This window comes from Aethalodelphis obliquidens, unplaced genomic scaffold (assembly GCF_003676395.1).
Source record: "Aethalodelphis obliquidens isolate GAN/ISIS:26980383/991018 unplaced genomic scaffold, ASM367639v1 scaffold8, whole genome shotgun sequence".
Lineage (NCBI taxonomy): Eukaryota > Metazoa > Chordata > Mammalia > Artiodactyla > Delphinidae > Aethalodelphis > Aethalodelphis obliquidens.
The window spans coordinates 49,555,330-49,580,684 of record NW_020837952.1 but is presented as its reverse complement, the minus strand read 5'-3'; the positions used below and the strand labels follow the sequence as shown (position 1 = coordinate 49,580,684).

At 39.5% G+C, this 25,355-nt stretch overlaps 2 protein-coding genes across 3 annotated transcripts in view; both read left to right on the top strand.

Annotated features, from left to right (window-relative positions):
* CRY1 (cryptochrome circadian regulator 1) overlaps nucleotides 1-20,752 on the top strand; it is a 108,863-nt gene extending 88,111 nt beyond the window's left edge. Inside the window, exons 9-15 of one of the 2 annotated variants that reach the window (XM_027107444.1) lie at nucleotides 4-206; nucleotides 311-406; nucleotides 5,435-5,506; nucleotides 5,583-5,686; nucleotides 6,459-10,672; nucleotides 12,401-12,521; nucleotides 19,536-20,751. In XM_027107444.1, coding sequence (XP_026963245.1) covers nucleotides 4-206; nucleotides 311-406; nucleotides 5,435-5,506; nucleotides 5,583-5,686 — 475 coding nt within the window. In that variant the 3' untranslated portion in view covers nucleotides 6,459-10,672; nucleotides 12,401-12,521; nucleotides 19,536-20,751. Of the gene's footprint in view, nucleotides 1-3; nucleotides 207-310; nucleotides 407-5,434; nucleotides 5,507-5,582; nucleotides 5,687-6,458; nucleotides 10,673-12,400; nucleotides 12,522-19,535 lie in introns of both variants that reach the window. The other variant, XM_027107445.1, reaches the window with a different exon arrangement.
* Nucleotides 12,401-21,008, top strand: MTERF2 (mitochondrial transcription termination factor 2). Its single transcript, XM_027107446.1, has 2 exons — nucleotides 12,401-12,521; nucleotides 19,536-21,008. Exon 2 carries the CDS (start codon nucleotides 19,564-19,566, stop codon nucleotides 20,749-20,751), a length of 1,188 nt encoding a protein of 395 aa, XP_026963247.1. The 5' UTR covers nucleotides 12,401-12,521; nucleotides 19,536-19,563; the 3' UTR covers nucleotides 20,752-21,008.
* The last annotated feature ends 4,347 nt before the right edge of the window (nucleotides 21,009-25,355 follow it).

The following is a 25,355-nucleotide window of genomic DNA, read 5'->3' as shown; positions in this document are numbered from 1 at the left end:
AAGACGTTATTTGCCTGTCCTACGAGGCTTCCCTGCAAAATATATCTATGATCCCTGGAATGCGCCAGAAAGTATTCAAAAGGTAGCCAAATGTTTGATAGGAGTTAATTACCCCAAACCAATGGTGAACCATGCTGAGGCAAGCCGTTTGAATATTGAGAGGATGAAACAGATCTATCAGCAGCTTTCACGATATAGAGGACTAGGTATGTCAGTAAATGCCTTTGATTTGTTTCTTTGGCAGCTGTTTATGTACCCATCCTTGAACTTGATCTTGATCATAACTTAATAGGAAATTTTTTCCCTTTAGGTCTTCTTGCATCAGTGCCATCTAATCCTAATGGGAATGGAGGCCTCATGGGGTATTCTCCTGGAGAAAATATCCCAGGTTATAGCAGCAGTGGAAGTAAGTGAAAAGGAAATTTCTGCACTTAGTAACATAAAGAGATTAATTATAAATATATTGTTTATCATACCTCACTATAATATGTTTTTTAAAATCTATCTTTAAATTGTGTAATAGGTTCCTTGTACACATGCATACATGTACATATACATACACACATACCCTCACTCCATTAGTGACATTTTAGAGATAGAAACATCATTATATATAGTGGAATTGGGTCAAGGTAAAGATCTTGCAAACTGAATGAGGTTAGCAATTTTTAAGGATAAAATGAAACTGAAATGTTATATATTCAGAATGGTCATTATTTTTTACTCCCTTTAAGTATATATCAGCTATAAGGTAATTAGTTAAGAAGGTCAGAGGCCCTGTGAACGTGGCCAAAAGATTTATCACGCACATGCATAGTGCCTCTAGTCCTTTTGCACGTGAGTTTTTTCTTACAAAGCCTGGTCTATAATGGTTTTCTTTGTGATATATATAGTTAGTTGCCACATATGTTCTTAATATGTGTCAAGAAGTCAGTATGTATTGGAAATTTGAATCATATCAATTTTCAAAGTTTCTAACCAAAAATAGCATGAAGCTAATTAATTTGATTAAAAACAAGGCTGAATGGCTGGACTTATTACTTTCTGTTTGGTCGTGTAAGGGGATAAAAACATCCATATTCTAAATTCTAAAACGTCATTTTGTGGTTTGGAAATAAGGTTTTTTTGGTATTTCAGTTATAGGTAGTAAAATAAATAATTCTGCATGGTTACTAAAAGGCAAAAAAAAAACACCAAGGCTGCATTAGAGGAAAGCTTATTTTTTTTAAAAAAAAGAAGTCAGCTATTCAAAATTTGATATTAAGAATAACACCTTTAACAAATTGAACCTTTCTGAATTCAGAAATATTTTGCATACTTTTGAGAGCATCAACAATTAGCTTAAGGAGAAAGAAACGAAAGCACTCATATCTTGACTGCCTACTTTGTGCCTAAGTATGAGGGGATTTTGGCCACATACTCACAATAACCTTGAGGGGTGGTGGTAGGCTTCTCATTTTATGATTGGGAAAATTAGCCTAGAAGAGTTAGGTAACTTAACCAAGATCCCACAGTTAGTAAGTAGTTGAGCTAAGATTCAGATCCAAGTCTAACTAGTCCTAAAGTTCATACTCTTTCCTGTATCACTGGGTCTCCCCTGCAAATGTAATGCCAAATGTAGTGTTCATAAGACAAAATATTTTATTACTGGAACGTGTTTCACCTGCATTCAAATTGTTGCTAATGATGGCAGTGTACTTCAAAAATGTTCTTTCTCAGCGTCTCCTACAATTTGAAGTAAACTTTAACAAGGTAGCATTTCAAAAGTTCTATCAGATTTATTATGCAGTTCACAGACTGCCTCTTTTGCCCACACATGAGTTTGAGGGACAGAAGTTCTGTGAAGCAGTGAGATAACAAGCAGGTGGCAGAGGGTGGAAAGCAACAGACTCCAGTTACCTAGCTAATGGATAATGATGGTACATACTGTTTCTTAGTCCAAATCTGTATTTATCTGCAAAACTAATCATGTTAGCAAGTTAAACTGGAATAATTTTGCTTCACAAATTTATAAACATGATGTTTTGTGATAGGATTAATAAATCTTGAAAGTAGTGTCTAATCATGTAAATATTTGCCTATAACACACTTTGTAGCTAGGTGCTTAGAGGCTTTCAAAAGACATAGAAGACATAAAAGCTACATAGAGCTTAGAGTCTAAATGGGGGTGTGGAAGGGGTAAAAAGAAAATGAAAAAAGTGATAAATTGTAAGACACTGCCTCCTCATGCAATAGGAAAAAAGGGAGTTGAAGGAACTAGGAAACTTTTCTTAGAAGATGGTGGGGGACTTCCTTGGTGGTGCAGTGGTTAAGAATTTGCCTGCCAATGCAGGGAACATGGATTCAAGCCCTGGTCAGGGAAGATCCCACACGCTGCGGAACAACTAAGCTGGTGTGCCACAATTACTGAGCCTGTGCTCTGGAGCCCGCGAGCCACAACTTCTGAGCCCGTGTGCCACAACTACAGAAGCCCACGTGCCTAGAGCCTGTGCTCCGCAACAAGAGAAGCCACCGCAATGAGAATGAAGAGTATCCCCGACTCAACCACAGCTAGAGAAAGCCCGCAGACAGCAACAAAGACCCAATGCAGCCAAAAATAAATAAATAAAAAAAATTTTTTTTAAAAAGAGGATGGTGGGGTGGGTAGCATTTAAGTAGGCAGATGAAGGAGAGAGCATTGTAGACCTGAAAATGGGAGTGATTATGGCAAGATCCTTAGGTTACTATGCTGTTAAGAATTTCTCCCCTCAGGTTTCTGTTCCATTTGAAAGGACTTACATGGGGACTTCCCTGGTGGCGCAGTGATTAAGAATCTGTCTGCCAATGCAGGGGACATGGGTTCGATCCTTGGTCCAGGAAGATCCCACATACCACAGAGCAGCCAAGCCCACACGCCACAACTACTGAAGCCCGCATGCCCTAGAGCCCACATGCTGCAACTACTGAGCCTGCGTGCTGCAACTACAGAAACCGGCACACCTAGAGCCAGCGCTTCACAACAAGAGAAGCCACCGCAACGAGAAGCCCACGCACTGCAACAAAGAGTAACTCGCGCTCACCGCAACTAGAGAAAGCCTGTGCGCAGCAATGAAGACCCAATGCAGCCAAAATATAAATTAAAAAATTTTTTTAAATTCTAGAAAGGACTTATACTTCAGAAGCGTATCCCTTAATGCCCCATACTTACCCTATTCGTAGGCTTTTATTTACAGTGTCTTAAAGGCATTTCAAAGGGCAAGATTCTTTATGATTTAAGTTTTTTAATGACTGTGCAAAAATTCTTAATCTCTGCAACAGAAACTGCATTTTTGTCCTCTCATTTTTGTAGACTTTTTGTGCTCAGGAAAGGAATAAACTAACATACAAAGATGTCTTGAGGTATTTTTGTTCTTATAATAAAGCAGACTACTAAAATTTTTTCTATTATAAAATACCTGTTCAGCATTATTAGTTATTGGGGAAATGCAAATTAAAACTACTAAGAGATAGGACTTCACACCCACTTAGGGTGACCAGTTATCACTGATTGCCTGGCATTGAGGAGTTTCTTGGGACACAGGACTTTCCATGCTAACACTTGAAGAGTCCCAAACTGGGATGAGTTGGTCACCCTATAACCACTAGAGTGGTTGAAATAAAAAAGACAGACAGTAACAAGTGTGTGGGATGTGAAGAAACTGGAACGCTCATACATTGCTGAGAGGTAGGGTGTAAAACAGTGAAGCCATTTTGGGAAGCAGTTTGGCAGTTTCTTAAAAGCTAAACATAAATTTAACATACAACCCAGAAATTCCATTCCTAAGTATCTATCCAAAAGAAGTGAAAATATATGTCTACACAGAGACTTATATGTGAATGTTTATAATAGCTTTATTCATGATAGTCAAAATGGAGTATATCCATATAATGGAATATTAATTCATAAAAAGGAACAAAATGCTGATATATGCTACAACATGGATAAATCTCAAAAATATTATGTTAAGTTAAAGAAGCCAGACACAAAAGACCACATGCTGCATGATTCCACTTATATGAACTAGTGAGAAAAGTCATGTTTTTAAAAGAGAAATTAGATTAGTGCCTACCTTAGGCTTATAGGTAGGAATGGAGAATGAAAGCAAATGGACATGAGGGATCTTTTGGATGTGATGAAAATGTTCTAAAGCTGGATTATGTTGGTGATTACACAACTCTGTAAATTAACTAAAAATTATTGAACTGTACCCTTAAAACAGTTGAATTTTATGGTATATAAATTACTCCTCAAAACTGCTTTAAAAAACTATTCACTATAGACAGTTTAGAAAATTCAGAAAAATAGAAAATAACAATAAAAATCAAATAAATACGATAATTGAAAAATGTATTTGTTGAAGTTTTTTTAATTGTAAAATATGCACAACATAAAATTTAGCATTTTAACCATTTTAAATGTACAATTCAGTGGAATTAAGTACCTTCACATTATTTTGTGAAGATTTCAGTAGAGTCGTGCAAAGATGCATGATGACAAGTATCGCTACTAGGGGAAGCCCTGATGATGGTAAGACCAGTAGCAGCACCATTCAGCGGTGAATTTGCCACAGTCCTGAGTCTGGCCTTCAGCCTTACAAGTCTAAAGCCTGAACGTTTGCTATAATTAGTGGTGACCATTCTGTGAATGACAGACTAGAAATTTTAAAATCATATGAATTAAAATATCAACAGGGAACATTAGTTTATTAGCTTATGGTGGAAATATTCCTTTCCAGAAGTCCTCATCCTTGATCAGGGCATTCACTTTCCCAATTTTGAGTACCCGAAAAGCTGAATTCTTTATCCAGAGAAATGTGATAAGTATGAAGTTACACTAAAAATAAGTAGATTGTCTTGTTCGGGCCATCATGCAACCACTCCTAGGGGTAGGATCCTCATATTTTTCCATAATGTTTTCTCTAGAATCTACTTTTCTGTGCTAACCCATTCTCCTATAACATTTTTTCTTTTTAGGAGAGTTGATACAATTTTACAGGCTAGGTAACTGCTCCATTGTTTAACTCTCATCTGGCAGGACCTTATTCCCTTACTGTATCTCCAAGGACATATGTTTTAGATAGGTGCTGAGGGAGGAGGAGGTGAAGGAAGGATGTATATCTCACTGATGCCCTATGTTTTGACTTCATGATCAAGTGTCTAATTGTCATCCAGTAAAGAAGTGTTTTTTAGAAAATGATTATTAGTGATTTTGCCCTTGAACAGTCAACATTCCTATGACCCTAAATTTAAGGACAAGTTAAGTTTTCCTGATTTGGGTATGAGTTTTGGTTCATATGAAGGGTTGTGGATTAATCCTAAAACGCACAATACAAATACTAAAAATTAGATTTGTAATCGTAATACATACAACTTGAAATTAGTTTAAGTAATTTTACTATGTTTAACATACTAACAGGTTGCACTCCAGGGAGTGGTATTTTACATTATGCTTATGGAGATAGTCAGCAAACTCACCTATTAAAGCAAGGTAAGAATGTAGCATTTGAGCATACTCTTCTTCTCACCTTTCTTATCTTAAACATACATTTTTTTTAAATGTGTAGGAAGAAGCTCCACGTGCACTGGTCTCAGCAGTGGGAAACGTCCTAGTCAGGAAGAGGACACACAGAGTATTGGTCCTAAAGTCCAGAGACAGAGCACTAACTAGGTAAATATTTTAGAGCTTTATTTCTTGCTTTAGCGGAGTATATAATCAACATAAATTAATATAATTTCCAAAATGGAGCTAATCTCTATTTTCAAACCAGAGAATCTGAGGCATAAATTTTTCAGTGATTGTTACAAAATCAGTTAATTCTTAGACAAGAGAAATGTATCTGTACTGGACAAAGTGCTGTACTCAGTTTTATGGTCGTCTGAACTGATGATCTTCAAATTTGAAAAGCTTATGATGTCATGCTCAGGTTTTTCCTCGGAAAAAGCCATCCTTTTCATTTCCTTCCTGTGTGACCAGGAGTCTAAAACAATTAAAGTGACTTTTTTATTTTAGTGGTATTAATATAATCCCCTTATGAAAATTTCCCCAAATCTTCTCTTGATTTTATAAATTTCTTTTATTTATTGTGATACTTCTAAAATCTAAATTATTTCCAGTTTGGGAATAGTTTAAGTTTTTTTAAAATGTTGGCCCTTTTTGGAAGTGTCAGAAAGCCATGCCTGTATTCAGTTCAACTGGTTATGGGATACTATTTTGTGATTTAAATTTATATGAAAAGTATTCATATAGTGCATTTGCCAGTTTTTAAAGACTGCTGTTTCTTCAGTTATCTTGAACTGTTTACGTTTTTTAATCATTGCTATTTTTTAATACCAATATAATTAATCTGTAAATTTCTTGAAGATCAATAAACAGTCATCAGATTTTTGTCATTCCTTGCAATCAAGCTTTACCCAGTTTTTTTTTTTTCCTTAAATCACAGAAAACATTCAGAAGGAATACCGTTGCAGCAGAAATTGGTGGGCAGTTCAGTACTTTTTCAGTTAAATTATTTTAAAATATTCTTCATTAATGGAAAACAGTTACATATTGAAATGCATTATTTCTAATAACATTTCTGTAGTTTTTAACTTTTTAATGAATTTGACATAGGACAAATGGTAATTTGTATATAAAGAACTTGGTAAAAGAATTTGCTTAATGTAAATATGAATAGTCACAATTAGTATAGACCCATCAATATATTTTTGATAATCTTTCATGTATGGTAAAAATTAAAGTGGCAAACTGATATTCTGATATAAAAATCAAAGTTTTGAGAGTCAATGTGAGAATATAGGATTTTAGACTTTCTTAAAAGACTTTGTTAAAATTTTAAGACAGAATTTTTCTTGACATCATTATTTGGTCTAACTTTGAACTCTTTGACAATAATGTTTCAGAAAACATGTGTAATCAAAATTGGTAGTTGTAGCCTCCATTAACGTAGACAATATATATTTTAAAGCTTTATGTATGCCTGTTTTGACCCAAAGTTGTGGATATCATAGTATCATGTGTTAAGTTCTTCTTGTCTCCCTTTCTTTGTTCAGTTACAGCTAAAGTGACTTTGTTATTAAAGTATATGCGTATATGGAATCCTGTGTACTTAGTGGTTGCTTTTTTTTTTTTTCCTTTCCTTTTTTAAAAATTTTTTGTTTCTTTTAGGTAAGGGGGAGAGCATTGGTATGTGAGATGTGATCACAAATTAGAGACAGATTCTGTAAACTACATGTCACCATTCTGAATGAAGAAACAGCTAATATATATTTAGTAAAATACTTTTCAAAATTATTCCAAGTAAGAATACTATCTTCCAAATACTTCGTACTTTTAAAAATAAAGTTATCTATAAGAAAGATTTAAAATCAAAGAGATTTTTTTCAAGTAATTGGGCTTATAACTCTGAGTTAGTCAGTATGGGGTAGCAGTTAAGAGTGTGGGCCCTGGAGTCAAATGCCTGGCTCTGTCACTCATTAGCTTTGAGATCTTGGGCAATTATTAACCTTTTGTGCCTTCTTTTTTCTCTTCTATAAAAAGTGAGGATGAGAGTAGTATCTGCTTCATACTACATATGAAATGGTCATAACAGTGCCTGGCATGTGGTAGGATGCTCAGTAAATATTAGCTACAGGATTGCTGTTCTGTGTAGCTAGCTCCCTGGAATGTGCAGTGCATAGTCTGCATAACTGCCTGCTGCAGCTCTGGCTAGCTGCCATTATTGTTATCATTATTATTATCCCTTTACTGTTCTCTAGTAGGCCAGTTCTTACCATTTGGAATTATAAACATTGGCTTTTGTTTTCCCATCTTTATTAGTGATGTTCAGTGTGGTAATTGTATTTAAAGGTAACTCAAAATAAATTTGAGCCAGAAATCCAGAAACAATCATTTTTATTTTTAGATGATACACATTTTAAAAAGTATCCTGGATAATGAATTAATACTGATCAATAAATTCATTACTGAGAAAGAAATGAGATGAAAGAAAATGAAAGAAAAAACTGCCTTATCTTCTTTTATCACTGTTAATAAGGAGTAATATTTTGTTTTTCACACCTGTACTTTACATCCTGCTCTTTGGACCTGATTGTACTATACAGAATTGAGAAATTCATTGACTTGGAATTTACCATCACCATTTGGGGAATAAAAGATGCAGTTTTCATATGAATAAATCAGTATTTTAGTAAAAGAACACTATTTCAACATAGGCACTGATATTTTACTTTTAAATGTAGAAGGATTTTCGTATGTTTGGGGGGTGGGATGGGGAAAGCTTTTTTCAGTTTGGTCTAAATTGTGACTAAAACAAAAAAATCACCAAAAGGGAAAGAGAGGTATCAATCAATGTGCTCCAACTGAGCAAATGCACTATGTTTGAATACAGTGTTGTCCCCCTAACTGGAAGAGTTAGTGTTCTAAAAACCCTATAGGTGGTTGAGGGATTTTAAGACATTTTGTTCATTCAGCAGATACTTCTTGAACTCTTATTACCAAAAACTGTGCTTAGCAACTTGGAAAAACTGAATTGAGGGAACTACGTTTTTAAGTTTTTCACATTCACTTAAAAGTTACTAATTTGGGGTATAAAAGACTGATAGCAATATTACTTTTAACCATCTCTTGTGTACTAGAAACTGCAGGATCTTCCCACAATTTCAAACATATGTTTGTAATTTTCTTGTAGGTAATATGCCTAATACTAGGTTCTAGGTTCTTTGAACCCCCGTTTCTCCATCCAAGTGTTTTTCTGATTGTATGGTTCTAGAAATGAACTTTTTAAACTAGGATGGAAAAAACTTTGGGTAGCATTTATTTAAGACAACTGGCATAGCTAAGTTGGTCAATTTCAAGTGTGATTACAATGCACAGGGTTATATGTATTGTCATTCCTCATACAATTATGTGGAGCCCTGATATAAGCTGCTAGCACCTTAATGCACATCTCTGCTCCCTCCCTCCTGACCAGTGACTGCCGCATGCAGTTCTAAGGCCCTAGTTTACATTCCTTAACGTCCTTCTCTTTTCTGTATCCTACTTTAATTCCCTTTTCCTAGATGCAGGTGACACACTTTGGTTAGTCTGGACCCCAAATCCTTGTATTTCAGGAAAAAGAGTGCGATAAAGCCATGAATAATAGGGGTTTTGTATACGGGTAACTCAGAGGGAGAAGGGTTACTGGGCAAACACTCCCCTACCTCACATACATTAGCCACCCAGTTAATTCTAGAATATCCTGGAGATCAAAGTTGACCTAGAGACAAGGAGCCAGGATTCTTGCTGCTACTCTGTGGAATTAAAGTGCAACTTGTCAGTCCCTCTCAACAAAGCCATTGAGCACAAACTGGGTAATAAAGCTAGACTCAAAGATTTGGTTAGCATTTTCTGAGTCCCTACCATGTGCCAAGCACTGTTCATAGGAAAATTAATTCATCAGTATCCACAAGGACACTCCACAAGGAGAGAGGGCCATCTTGAAGAATTACAGTGCTGCGCATTAAGGTGTTAGAACTGTGCACTGTATACTATGAAATACGCAAAGTGAGGGGACTACATACAGGCTGGGAAAAAATCACAGCTTTCCTGACCCCCAACTCCACACCCAGCATAGGACAGCTAGGCCAGTCAGGGCACCCTGTCCTTGGAAACATTCAACTCTAGTTGTGATTAATCATGTCATTGGCTGTTAATGTCTTTGTTCTCCACTATAATGTAAACCTCATCAGGATAGGGAATGTACTTTATTCCCTCTTGTCTTGTGCACCGCTGTTTTGTCATTGCAGCTTCACATGCTTGACACTTTAACAGGCATGCCATAAATATGTGTATGGATAAATATGAGAATAAATGGGACAGACATTGAGCCTGGCTTTAAGGAGAAATTTGTTAGTCTATGAGGTTGGCATCACAGGTAATAAATAGAATGTAAAGCACCTAGCAGTTTATCAGAAAAGGTGAGTATTTGGGTGAAAGCAGCAGGAGGGAGGCTGTTAAAGACGCATCAGACACTGTAGCTGACTGCTGGATTGGGGTGGGGAGGGGGCAGGAAAGCTAGATATGTACCAGAGAAGTTTCGGGATTTTTTAAACTACGTTCTTTCGTAACTTAGTTCTTTACCTATCGACTAATTTTGGGAATTCTGAATGGCTGTAGCTTAAAGATATAGCTTAAAGATATAGCGGTTTGAGTTATTTCTACCCTTTTTTTCTCCCGGGCTAGTGACACTCCCCAAGGGGCAAAAGGACTGAAACTCCAAGTTCTCTAAAATACTGGGAGGGAAAGGGTGAGAAAATGCCGGAAGCAATACTTACCGGCCAGAGGCGCTGTTCGCCGGACAGCTGACTCGCACGCTGGCCCAACTCCGCAGGTCCCCTCCACTCCGCCCGGCCCCGGCCCGCCGCGCTGCGTCAGGAGGGTCACGTAGCCTGCGACCCGCGCTCTGATTGGCTGCGTTGGGAGCTCCAGGGCGTGTCTGTGGGTTCCGCGAAGCGGGGCCGGAGCTGCTGAGGGGAATTGGCTGGCGGCTTGGGACCCTGGCCCCTGTTCCCAGGCCTCGGGAGGACGCCAGGCTGCGGGGAGCCTCGGCCTGGGGAGTGGGGGAGGACGGAGCCAGAGACCCGGAACTCGCGCCTTATGCAGAGTGGACGCCGACAGGTGAGTCGCCCCGGTCCTGCGCCCCTGGGGGTGATCGTCTCCGGCCGCAGAGCGGCCGAGAGGCTGGAGTCGGGAGCTACCCACCGTGAAGCCAGACTTCCCGCCAGCTGCTCAGCTCCGCCTGGCTGGCTCGGGAGCTGGGTGGACGCTGGGGCGCGGCAGGTCGGAAGTTTCTCTGGATATGAGCGCAGGCCCCACATGATGGATGTGCGGCTTTCGATCGCTCCCCAGTATCCTCTGCTTTGGGCCCTCGTTTTTCCTTTCTTACAAACATTGGGGTTAATTTGAAACTGTCAGCAGGTCGTACATGTTATAAAAGTAGAAGTTAACTGAATTACCGGTGTTCGTCGAGGGAACCGTGTTATGAAAATTGTGCATATTACAGAAGTGGGTTTCACTCCTCAAAAACGCTTAAGAAACATGAAGTATCAGAAAATAAACCACGTTGTGATTTAGAAAACATTTACCTGGATCATTGCTATGTGCAGAGCACAGGGCTAAGAGCAGGACTCAGCTAAGCTGTTGGGTTTGAATCCAAGGTCTGCCCTTTATTAGCTGACCAACCTTGGGCTACTTTACATGCATCTGTTAACTCATCTTTAAAATGGGTTGCTGTGATGGTTTAATGAGTTTCTGAATGCTTTGTCATTTATGGTATTAATTAATTTAACCTTCACAATCACCCACGATGTAATCTTCACGAACACCTAGTGATGCCATTTTCCTGGTGCTTAAACTGAGGCACAGAGAGGTGAAGTGACTTCCTCAAGTCACAGCACAACTAATGACCAGGAATTAAGCCCAGGCAGCCCACAGCTTTACCCACTACATTAAGTTGTAGTGAACTTGGTTTGTCATTGACAGATACTGATTTTGTTTCTGTGGACCAAGTTGTTTGCTGGGTACAGGGGATAAAGTAGAAGAGCACGCAGACCCTGCTTTCCAGGTGCTTGCAATCTGGTGCAGGTTGTTCATAGACTGCAGGGTGCTCATGAACCCTGCTAAAGTCTTTTGCAAAATGTGAATATGGGTCCTTTTCTGGAAAAGAGAGGGAGTGTGGCTCAAACCGTGTACTCTGTGATTCAAAGGTATGAAGAAACATTTTAGCAGAAAAGCTAGTATCTAGCATAATGCCTGACACACAGAATGAGCCAAACAAACAAAAACAAAAAAAACTGGTTGAATGAATGAAGAACTTACAGGAGTGTAAGTGCCACAGTAGGGTCAAGAGCAGGGTGCTGTGGAAGAGCACACATGAAAGTCACCTGCCCAGGAATGCCTCCTAGAGTCAGCAGTGCTAGCCAGGTGAAAGGTAGGGAAGCAATTCATTGGAACATGGCAGTAAACGTTTCTGCCCTCATGGAGGGTGAGACAGAAACCACTCATGAACAGCTGCAGCTATGACAAGTGGCACATAGGAACAGTCCATGGTGATAAGAGAGCCTGTCAGGGGGACAGGAAGCCTCATCTATTCATGAAGGGCAGGGAACTTTCCCTGAGAAAGTGACACTTAGACCTAGGAGTTAGGAGCATTGTGGGCATAGGGGTTAGCCCTCAGTCCTCAGAGACCCAGTGATGGGAACAGGTAAAGCACCAGGGGCAGAAAGGAAGCTGGTGCAGCTGGTGTAGGCAGAGGGGGACAGGAGATTTGGGTGGTGACAAAGCCTAAGACAACGAGGCCTTGCAGGCCATTGTAAGGCTTTTTTACTTTGTGTCTTTATCCTAAAGTGCCATCAGAAAGTTATTGCAGGGAGGTGACAAGATCACATTTTGAGAAGAAGCTGGAAAGAAGCCCAAGTGGATTAAGAAGCCCCGGATGAGGACAGGATCTCTGGGGAGAAACTCTAAGGTAAGAAGAGGAGAGGGCCTAGAACCAAGCCTTGAAGATGAGCCTGCAGAGGAGACAACTAAAGGACAGTCAGGAGTGTAGGAAGGAAGGAGGAGAACCAGGGGAGTGGGAGGTTTTGGAAGTCAGGTATGAGTATTTCACAGAGAAAGTGGTCACCTATGCTGAAAACTGCCAGTGTCAAAAGAGGGAGGAACTAAAACTACTCACTGGCTTTAATCACATGAAAGTTGTCTTTATGGGAAGTTGTATACATAGGAAGAGAGGAAATGGAAAGAAAGAAGGAGCTGCAAGAATTAACCTGAGGGGAAGAGAAAAACGGGATTTTAGTTGGAGGGGCAGTGAGAGAAAGAGCCACTGAGGTGAAGGGTGGGAACCTCAGAGAGGAGGATGCAGCTGAAGGAGTGAATACATGAGAAAGGGCTCTAGACACTTCAGGCCAGAGAGGCTGGGATCAGCACAGGAGCAGGAATTACCCTGCATGATGAAAGATGTCATTGTAGGGAAGGGGAGATAGCAGAAGGTTTATGTTTGGTATGATGAATTGCACTCCTTTCTTTGTACAAGTTAGAGGCAAGGATATTGGTTGAGAGTGAAGGAGAGAATGGGTGTCAGGGGAAGCTGGAGATCTGAGTTGAGAAGATTTGACATAGTTGTTGGGGGATGAGAAAGAGTGAGTTGACCAGAGATTGTTTTAGGATGGTCTGGCAGAGGGAGCCAAGTAAACAGCAAAGGCCGGAAATTAGCCACCTGGCTCATTCAGGGAATTGCAAAAATAGTAGGGGAGTGAGGACAGAGGCTAGCTAGAAACAGAAACTACATTAAATACAGTATAACAAAGGAGGCATCACAAATCATGGGGAAGGAAAGGATTGTTCAAACATGGTGCTTAGAGATAGCTAACCTATTGATAAAATCTATTTACATTCTTAGCTCACAATCAGAAATTTCAAATGAATTAAAGGAGCTAGCTTTTAAAATTCAAACAAAGGTCAGGTGCCTTCAATGTGGCAGAGGAGTAAGACGTGGAGATCACCTTCCTCCCCACAAATACATCAAAACTACATCTACATGTGGAACAGCTCCTACAGAACACCTACTGAATGCTGGCAGAAGACCTCAGACTTCCCAAAAGGCAAGAAACTCCCCACGTACCTGGGTAGGGTAAAAGAAAAAAGGAAAAACAGAGACAAAAGAACAGGGATGGGACCTGCACCTCGGGGAGGGAGCTGTAAAGGAGGAAAAGTTTCCACACACTAGGAAGCCCCTTCACTGGTGGAGACGGGGGGTGGGCACGGGGTGGGGAGCTTCGGAGCCACAGAGGAGAGCGCAGCCACAGGGGTGCAGAGGGCAAAGCGGAGAGATTCCCGCACAGAGGATCGGTGCTGACTCTCACCAGCCTGAGAGGGTTGTCCACTCACCCGCCAGGGCGGGCGGGGGCTGGGAGCTGAGGCTTAAGCTTTGGCGTTCAGATCCCAGGGAGAGGACTGGGGTTGGCTGCGTGAATATAGCCTGAAGGGGGCTAGTGTGCCACAGCTAGCCAGCAGGGAGTCTGGGAAAAAGTCTGGACCTGCCTAAGAGGCAAGAGACCATTGTTTTAGGGTGCGCAAAGAGAGGGGATTCAGAGCACCGCCTAAATGAGCTCCAGAGATGGGCGCGAGTCGCAGCTATCAGCATGGACATCAGAGACAGGCATGAAATGCTGGGCTGCTACTACAGCCACCAAGAATCCTATGTGCGAGCACAGGTCACTATCCACACCTCCCTTCCCGGGAGCCTGTGCAGCCCGCCACTGCCAGGGTCCCGTGATCCAGGGCCAACTTCCCTGGGAGAACACATGGCACACTTCAGGCTGTTGCAATGTCACGCCGGCCTCTGCTGCTGCAGGCTTGCCCCACATTCCATACCCCTCCCTCCCCCCCAGCCTGAGTGAGCCAGAGCCCCCTAATCAGCTGCTCTTTTAACCCCGTCCTGAGTGAAGTACAGACGCCCTCAGGTGACCTACACACAGAGGTGGGGCCAAATCCACAGCTGAACCCCAGGAGCTGTGCAAACAAAGGAGAGAAAGGGAAATCTCTCCCAGCAGCCTCAGGAGCAGTGGATTAAATCTCAAGTGCACATGGAACATTCTCCAGGGTAGATCATATCTTGGGTCACAAATCAAGCATTGGTAAATTTAAGAAAATTGAAATCGTATCAAGTATCATTTCCGACCACAACGCTGAGACTAGATATCAATTACAGGAAAAAATCTGTAAAAGATACAAACACATGGGAGGCTAAATAATATACTACTAAATAATGAAGAGCTCACTGAAGAAATCAAAGAGGACATCAAAAAAATACCTAGAAATAAATGACAATGAAAACATAATGACCCAAGACCTGTGGGATCCAGCAAAAGCAGTTCTAAGAGGGAAGGTTATAGCAATACAATCCTACCTCAAGAAACAAGAAATGGGACTTCCCTGGTAGCGCAGTGGTTAAGAATCTGCCTGCCAATCCAGGGGACACGGGTTTGAGCCCTGGTTCGGGAAGACCCCACATGCTGTGGAGCAACTAAGCCTGTGCGCCACAACTACTAAGCCTGCTCTCTAGAGCCCGCAAGCTACAACTACTGAATCCCACGCGCCTAGAGTCCATGCTTCATGACCAGAGAAGCCACTGCAATGAGAAGCCTGCCCACCACAATGAAGAGTAGTCCCCGCTTCCCACACTAGAAAAAGCCGGCACGCAGCAAAGAAGACCCAAAGCAGCCAAAAACAGAAAGAAACAAGAAACATCTCAAATAAACAACCTAACCTTACACCTAAAGCAATTAGAGAAAGAAGAACAAAAAAACCCCAAAGTTAGCAAAAGGAAAGAAATCATACAGATCAGATCAGAAATAAATGAAAAAGAAATGAAGGAAACGATAGCAAAGATCAATAAAACTAAAAGCTGGTTCTTTGAGGAGATAACCAAAATTGATAAACCATTAGCCAGATTCATCAAGAAAAAAAGGGAGAAGACTCAAATCAACAGAATTAGAAATGAAAAAGGAGAAGTAACAACTGACAATGCAGAAATACAAAGGATCATGAGAGATTACTATAAACAACTATATGCCAATAAAATGGACAACCTGGAAGAAATGGACAAATTCTTAGAAAAGCACAGCCTTCTGAGACTGAACCAGGAAGAAATAGAAAATATAAACAGACCTATCACAAGCACTGAAATTGAAACTGTGATTTAAAATCTTCCAGCAGACAAAAGCCTGGGACCAGATGGCTTCACAGGCGAATTCTATCATACATTTAGAGAAGAGCTGACACCTATCCTTCTCAAACTCTTCCAAAATATAGCAGAGGGAGGAACACTCCCAAACTCATTCTACAAAGCCACCATCACCCTGGTATGAAAACCAGACAAAGATATCACAAAGAAAGAAAACTACAGGCCAATATCACTGATGAACGTAGATGCAAAAATCCTCAACAAAATACCAGCAAACAGAATCCAACAGCACATTTAAAGGATCATACACCATGATCAAGTGGGATTGCAACGATTCTTCAATATATGCAAATCAGTCAATGTGATAAATCATATTAACAGAATCCAACAGCACATTTAAAGGATCATACACCATGATCAAGTGGGATTGCAACGATTCTTCAATATATGCAAATCAGTCAATGTGATAAATCATATTAACAAATTGAAGGAGAAAAGCCATATGATCATCTTAATAGATGCAGAAGATGTTTTCGACAAAATTCAACACCCATTTTTTGACAAAAACTCTCCAGAAAGTAGGCATAGAGGGAACTTACCTCAACATAATAAAGGCCATTTATGACAAACCCACAGCCAACATCATTCTCAATGGTGAAAAACTGAAACCATTTCCACTAATATCAGGAACAAGACAAGGTTGCCCACTGTCACCACTATTATTCAACATAGTTTTGGAAGTTTTAGCCGCAGCAATCAGAGAAGAAAAAGAAGTAAATCGGAAAGGAAGAAGTAAAACTGTCACTGTTTGCAGATGACATGATACTATACATACAGAATCCTAAAGATGCCACGAGAAAACTACTAGAGCTAATCAATGAATCTGGTGAAGTAGCACAATACAAAATTAATGCACAGAAATCTCTTTCATTCCTATACCCTAATGATGAAAAATCTGAAAGAGAAATTAAGGAAACTCTCCCATTTACCACTGCAACAAAAAGAATGAAATACATAGGAATAAACCTACCTAAGGAGACAAAAGATCTGTATGCAGAAAACTATAAGACACTGATGAAAGAAATTAAAGATGATCAAACAGATGGAGAGATATACCATGTTCTTGAATTGGAAGAATCAACATTGTGAAAATAACTATACTACCCACAGCAATCTACAGATTCAGTGCAATCCCTACCCAACTACCACTGGCATTTTTCACAGCACTAGAACAAAAAAATTTCACAATTTGTATGGAAACATGAAAGACCCCGAGTAGCCAAAGCAATCTTGAGAAAGACAAACAGAGCTGGAAAAATCAGGCTCCCTGACTTCAAACTATACTACAAAGCTACAGTAATGAAGACAGTATGGTACTGGCACAAAAACAGAAATATAGATCAGTGGAACAGGATAGAAAGCCCAGAGATAAACCCATGCACATATGGTCACCTTATCTTTGATAAAGGGGGCAAGAATATACAATGGAGAAAAGACAGCCTCTTCAGTAAGTGGTGCTGGGAAAACTGGACAGCTACGAGTAAAAGAATGAAATTAGAACACTCCCTAACACCATACACAAAAATAAACTCAAAATGGATTAAAGACCTAAATGTAAGGCCAGACACTATAAAACTCTTAGAGGAAAACATAGGCAGAACACTTTGTGACATAAATCACAGCAAGATCCTTTTTGACCCACCTCCTAGAGAAACGGAAATAAAAACAAAAATTAAAAAACGGGACTTAATAAAACTTAAAAGCTTTTGCACAGCAAAGGAAACCATAAAGAAGACGAAAAGACAACCCTCAGAATGGGAGAAAATATTTGCAAATGAAGCAACTGGCAAAGGATTAATCTCCAAAATATACAAGCAGCTCATGCAGCTCGGTATCAAAAAAACAAACAGCCCAATACAAAAATGGGCAGAAAACCTAAATAGACATTTCTCCAAAGAAGATATACAGATTGCCTTCAAACACATGAAAGGATGTTCAACACCCTAATCATGAGAGAAATGCAAATAAAAACTACAATGAGGTATCACCTCACACCAGTCAGAATGGCCATCATCAAAAAATCTACAAACAATAAATGCTGGAGAGGGTGTGGAGAAAAGGGAACCCTCTTGCACTGTTGGTGGGAATGTAAATTGATACAGCCGCTATGGAGAACAGTATGGAGGTTCCTCAAAAAATTAAAAATAGAACTACCATACGACCCAGCAATCCCACTACTGGGCATATACCCTGAGAAAACCATAATTCAGAAAGAGTCATGTACCACAATGTTCATTTCAGCTCTATTTACAATAGCAAGGACATGGAAGCAACCTAAGTGTCCACTGACAGATGAATGGATAAAGAAGATGTGGCACATATATACAATGGGATATTACTCAGCCATAAAAAGAAACGAAACTGAGTTAGTTGTAGCGAGGTGGATGGACCCAGAGACTGTCATACAGAGTGAAGTAAGTAGAAAGAGAAAAACAAATACCATATGCTAACACATATACATGGAATCTAAAAAAAAAGAAAAAAATGGTTCTGAAGAACCTAGGGGCAGGACAGGAATGAAGACACAGACATAGAGAATGGACTTAAGGAAACGGGAAGTGGGAAGCTGGGACGAAGTGAGAGAGTGGCATGGACATATATACACTACCAAATGTAAAATAGATAGCTAGTGGGAAGCAGCTGCATAGCACAGGGAGATCAGCCTGGTGCTTTTTGTCCACCTAGAGGGGTGGGATAGGGAGGGTGGGAGGGAGATGCCAGAGGGAGGAGATATGGGGATGTATGTATAGGTATAGCTGATTCACTTTGTTATACAGTAGAAGCTAACACATCATTGTAAAGCAATTATACTGTAATAAAGATGTTAAAAAAAAAAAACAGGGACTGAAAAATAAATTTCAAACAAAAATATAGAAGCAAATAGGGATGAATTTTTATCTTTTCATCTGATGCATAAAAGCAGTAGGAATCCTAAAGGAAAGGGAAACTTCCTTGATCCTTTGACCAATTAAAATTAACCGATTTGTCCTGACACATGCTACACAGTGTATGAAGCTTGAAGACATTATGCTAAGTGAAATAAGCCATGGTCACCATTCCACAGCTAACCTGATTTTCTATGGCTTCACTAGGGCAGTCACATGGCATTCCTCATTTTACCTGGCTGAGACTTATTTTAATTCTAGATTTATAAAAAAGTTTTTCACATAATTCTCATAAAAAAGCATACATTTATTCACTCATTTTAGAGAAAACAAATTCACTGACTTATTTTGATAATAGTTATTTAGCAAAAGAATATTTACTCTAAAATATAAAATTAGAGTTGACACCCCTCCTTAAAAAGTATTTGCTTCAGCTAAACATCAGCTTGAAAATGTAAAATGTTAAAACAAAAAAAAGTGGGTGTGTGTAAATAGCGTATGTGTCCTAAACCTGAACGTATCAGAGTTGAAAGGGAGTGTGTGTCAAAATAACATTTGAGGTTTGTGAATCTTTGAACTCCTTGTGGTTTTGCTACTGGTCTGTAAAATGGAACTAACTACTGCACGAGGTTGTTGAAAACTCAGACAATGTATTTATAAAGTTTAAGATGTGAAGCAGTGTATTACAGTTAGTTCATCAATTATTTAAGAGGCTCTATTTAATATACTCCACATGAGTTGTCTAATTTAAGTCCGTTTTATTTCCATGCTTACTACTTACAGCTCAAATTTGTGTTTGTATTCTGAAAGTCAACACCCTTTATGTTAAAAACCTGTATTTTCTTTGATATAGGTATGATGAGTACCTTCTGAGTCTCAGGATGGTGGGAATTAGCCAGTGGATTGCAGGCATGTTGTGGAAGTTGCTGATGAGATCCCAGCCCTGCAGGCTCTGTTCTTTCAGAAAGATGCTATCAGCTCCAAAATACACACCTTTTCTAGCATCCTTCACCTATACAACTGATAATCAGTCAAATAGAGAAAATAAAAAGACAGTAGAAAAGCTCTATAAATTGTCAGTTGACATCAGGAAAATTCGAAGATTAAAAGGATGGGTACTTCTGGAGGATGAAACCTATGTTGAAGAAATTGCAAATATTTTACAACAGCTAGGTGCCGATGAGACTGCTGTAGCCACTATCTTGGAACGCTGCCCAGAAGCAATTAAATGCAGTCCACCTGCTGTTAACACCCAGAGAGAACTCTGGCAGTCGGTTTGCAAGAACGAGAAAGAGTTAGTTAAGTTAATAGAACAGTTTCCAGAATCTTTCTTTACTGTTCAAGACCAGGAAAACCAGAAGCTGAATGTCCAATTCTTTCAAGAGTTGGGATTCAAAAATGTGGTCATTAGTAGGTTTTTGACAACTGCATCTAGTATTTTTCACACTCCTATTGAGAAGAATAAGCAAATGATAAATGTTCTTCAAGAGAGTTATCTAAATTTAGGTGGCTCTGAGGTCAACATGAAAGTTTGGCTACTAAAATTATTAAGCCAAAACCCATTTATTTTGTTAAATTCTTCTGCATCTATAAAGGAAACACTAGAATTTCTCCAGGAGCAGGGTTTTACAAACTTTGAAATTCTCCAACTTCTCTCCAAACTCAAAGGATTTCTGTTTCAACTTTGCCCAAGAAGTATACAGAACAGTATGTCCTTCTCTAAAAATGCTTTTAAATGTACTGATCATGACCTGAAGCAATTAGTTTTGAAATGTCCTGCCCTTTTATATTATTCCGTTCCAGTTTTGGAAGAGAGAATTCAGGGATTATTGAAAGAAGGAATTTCCATAGCTCAGATAAGAGAGACGCCAAAGGTTCTTGAATTAACGCCACAAATAGTACAGTACAGGGTAAGGAAACTGAATTCCTTAGGCTATAGAATAAAGGATGGATATCTAGCATATCTAAATGGAACAAAAAAAGAGTTTGAGGCTAACTTTGGTAAAATTCAGGCCAAAAAAGGTAGGCCATTATTTAATCCTGTGGCACCATTAAATATTGAAGAGTAACTTGCTGACTGATGCTTCTTTCTATCAGTGCTGAGTAAAACCGAGTAGCAAAAACTTAAGTGATTCAGGCATATTGTGGGCACCAGTAATTTTAAGAACCTACTTAGCTTCTGAGTTGTGTTTAAATGACCTCTAAGTAGAAAATTTCTCACTCAGTTGCTGTACTTAAAAATATAAATTGCATTTATTTTAAATAAAGTTTGTAATTTTGACCTTGAGCTATTTTAAAAAACTATTAAATGGTCTATCAGTGTGATATTTTATAAGTGAGTAATTTCTAAGAAACTGACAAGTGCACTCCATTCAAAGTATGGATACATTTTTACTCATATAGCACATTTCACCTGGGATGCAGACCCAGCCTTCTTTCTCACCACCAGCTCTGAAACATCACTCTACTATGGTGTGAATTCTGTAGCTTAGTGTTTAGTGAAACATTAGCAAACTTCTAATACATTTTTGTGGAGAAAGTTGATTTCATCTCCAGGTTGGAATAAGGGAATATCTTTGAGAACCAAGTATTGCCCATCAAAAGGAATAATTAGAGCTTATTTGTGTGGTTTAAAATTGACTATTTTATCTCATGAAACACTTTCATGTGCATTTATTACTTTCCCCTTTTTATAGATGAGGAAACAAGCTTAGAGAGCCATCCAGCTGCCACATGCCAGAGCCCAGATTTACTAAGATCTCTCTTCTGTTCAAACCTTGTGAACAGAAAAAGGATTGCTTATGAGTTGGCATAAGAAAAGTCACTCCTACCTGACATGCTAAAAGAGTACCAACTACAAATTTAGGGATTTTTATGAAAATATCTCTGTAAAATTCCTTAAATTTGAAATGATCTAATTTGTATAAACTTTCTGAAAATCCAGGTCTGACTGTAAAATATGAAAGGTAAAGTGTGTGATGGTTGGTACTGATTTTAGTTAGGTTTCAAGTTTCTATTTCTAAACTTTGTTCCAAGATAAATATTATGCAAATAAAGACTGGCTCACTTTCAGCTGTGGAGTTTGAACTCTAACAAATACACAAACAATTGACTCTTGACACTCAAACATCTGCGCTATGTGTGCGTGGCCTTAAGTGATGAAAAAATTATGAAAAATGCAGGCCACATCTTCACTCTATTCCTTCAATCAGCAAATGCAGGCAACTCTCACTCTCCACATCTGTTAAGTTCCTTAGTTAGGAAAGCGAAAGGTATCTCTGTGCAGCACCTACTAAGTGCTGGGCACGTTGTGCTTTACAACTCTAAGAGCTGAGTACCACTGTTTATTGTTCTAACAGATGAGGACATTCAGGCACAGAGAGGGTAAGTCACTTAAAGTCACACAGAAATGTCTGTTCAAGAGAAAGCATGGCAGCCAGTATAGTCGGGGCAGAGTTAAGTGATGGGAAGAGTGACACAAGATGAGCATCACAGGTCCATCTAAGGAACAGGATCTCATTCTAAATGTGATGGGAAACGCTTTGGCAGATTTTAGTTTATGCTGACGAAATTATCAGCAGTGCTTTCACCCTCAAAAGTATCTCAGTTTGGAATACATTACACATTATATGGTCACCTTGGTAGTTCTATGTTAGATGTCAATTTTGAGATGCCTACAAGAATCTGAGCAGAGATTTCAAATAGAAAAATGGTGAAGTCTGGAGTAGTGAGAAATCAGGACTGGAGATACAGATAATCAGGGATCATCTACATATCTATGGTATTTAAAGCTATAGCTCTGGGTGAGACTGCCAGAAAGAAGATAGATTTGGAGTAGTGGCTGACCAAGCCTAGAAAGGATTGACCAGAGTAAGTCTGCCAAGAAAAGAGGGCATTTTCAATAATATTGAATACCATGGGGAGGTCAACTAAGATAAGGAGAAGTGACTAGTGGATCTGGCTAGAGGGAAATCATTGGTTGGCCCTATCAAGAGTGATTCTGGGGGATTCCCTGGTGGTGTACTGGTTAAGAATCTGCCTGCCAATGCAGGGGACACAGGTTTGAGCCCTGGTCCAGGAAGATCCCACATGTTGCAGAGCAACTAAGCCCGTGCGCCACAACTACTGAGCCTGCCACGAGCTCATGAGCCACAACTACTGGAGCCCACGTGCCTAGAGCCCATGCTCTGCAACAAAAGCCACCGCAATGAGAAGCCCACATACTGCAACAAAAGAGTAGCCCCCACTCACCGCAACTAGAGAAAGCCCACACACAGCAACGAAGAGCCAATTCAGCCAAAAATAAATAAATTTTTTTAAAAAAGTAATTCTGGTGGAATGAGAAAGGTAAGAAGGCAGCTAGAGTGGGTTGAAAGAATAGGAGATGAGGGCTTCCCTGGTGGTGCAGTGGCTAAGAATCCGCCTGCCAATGCAGGTGACATGGGTCAGAGCCCTGGTCCAGAAAGAGCCCACATGCTGCGGAGCAACTAAGCCCATGCACCACAACTACTGAGCCTGCGCTCTAGAGCCTACAAGCCACAACTACTGAGCCGATATGTCGCAACTACTGAAGCCTGCGTGCCTAGAGCCCATGCTCTGCAACCAGAGAAGCCACTGCAATGAAACCTGCACACTGCAACGAAGAGTAGCTCCCGCTCGCCTCAACCAGAGGAAGACCGCACGTATCAACAAAAACCCAACGCAGCCTAAATAAATAAATATATTTTAAAAAAAAAAAAGAATAGAGGAAGAGTCAGAGACTATATAGTTTTTCAAGAAGTTTTGCTGCAAAAGGAAGCAGAAAAATGGAGATTATGAGATTAATTTTTCTTTAAAGAACAGTGGAAAATGTTTATATGCCGATGGGTATGACCCAAGGAGAGAGAGATGGATGAGATGGAAAATCAATTAATTTTAAGGATTAATATCCTTGAGGAAGTGAAGGTGGACTGACTTCGGATAAAAGCAGAGCTACTAGTCCTGGTCCACAGAGCATGGGAACAGATGCAGGCAGGTTGATAGAGTGTGCATTGTGAGAGGCAGGAGTCTTACTGTCTGGTTGCCTCTTTTTACAGAGAGATTTAGAATGGGAGGAGGGGAGTATAGCAGGAGAGGTGGAAAGAGGAGGTATGAAATAGTCACTTTGAGGAGTAGGAAAGTAAACAAACATGAAGGTATATAAGAAAGTTTAGCAGAGTTGAGTGGCCATGTGTGCTTTGTGGCCATGAAGAGCTTTGTCAGTACAGCAGCAAATGGGGCAGTTATGGTTACAGAAATGCATTTGTAGCTTACTCTAACTTGAGAAGTTTAAACTAAAATAAATCCACATTCATGGTCAAACATGCAGTATACTGACCTGTCCTTTAGACCAAATCCTAGTCCGTTATCTTTTAGCCCTTGTACCTCTGCCTTTTTCTATTCTTGCATTCTTACTCAGATCTTCCTACAAATAAAATTTTAGATTTTCAAAAACAACGTAACAGGGGGAGATATCCTTACATAAAACACTAGAGTCAAATTTCATTTCCTCTGTGAAAAAAAGGCTATAACAAAATACATGATTTCCTTTAAACAGTTTATGTATAAATTCATATCTGTGGCAAAATGTAATTAGCTGCCAAAGTAAATATGATCACCCAGAAGACTTCCAGTGAGCTCAAATCAGACAGCCTGGTAAATCAAGCATACAGGCAGCACTAATGCCAGCAGCGGAATGAAGGACTAGCTACTGAGTAGTCCCCTTTGTTTCTGGACATAAGATGGAGAGGTTCTGACTTACACAAATTCAAAAGTGTTACGGGAAATTCAACACTGGAACTGTGCTTGCTCCATATTTGTAAAAAGGGAATAAAGATACTTTTCCTCATAAGGTCCTCATACTGATTAAATCAGAGAATTTATGGACAGTACCTGGTAGGTAAGTAGATGCCCAGTAAATATCAATTTTCTTCCTTCCTCCAACTGGTTCCCATCCCTTTGAGTCACTTCTGGCCAGTAAGAGGTCTAAGTTGGTTCCACAGCTGCTTAGGACAGAGGGAAGTGTGCTCCCTACTTTATAATTCCTCCATCAGTTCCCAAGTTTTAGACTGCAAAAGAATCACCTGCAGAGGTTGTTAAACTGCACTCTTGGATCCCACCCTGCAGAGATTCAGCAAATTGCAGTCAAACCCAGAAATCTGCATTTTTAATCTTTATTAGAGTTGTTTAAAATATATTTGTATTTCATTGTTGTGTTGGCATCAAAATTCATATTTGGAGATGTTCTGTCATGTTGCATTAGTATAAAAAAATTTAAAAACTGGCTACAGTACTTTCTGAATTTCTATATAACTAAAATTTTAAGACTACCCTGTTTTAAAATTTCCTTTATTTCCTTAGATCTTTATGAAACAGTTCGTCTTTTGCAGATCATAGTGCTTTATTAAAGATTCATGTCTTCTTTTCCCATTCCTTTAATACAAAAAAATTTATTCAGTCATCAGTTATTTTCATCTGACATTTCACTAAGTACAGGATTCATAACGTCAACATTATTAGATCAGTCATTCAAGTGGGTCACACAAGTTTATCCTCATTGTGTTGAATACCCACTCAAAAGATAAGCTGAATAACAGATGCCTCCAGGTGTATACAACAACCACCTTATTAGCTTCTTGAAGTGAACTAGTACTGT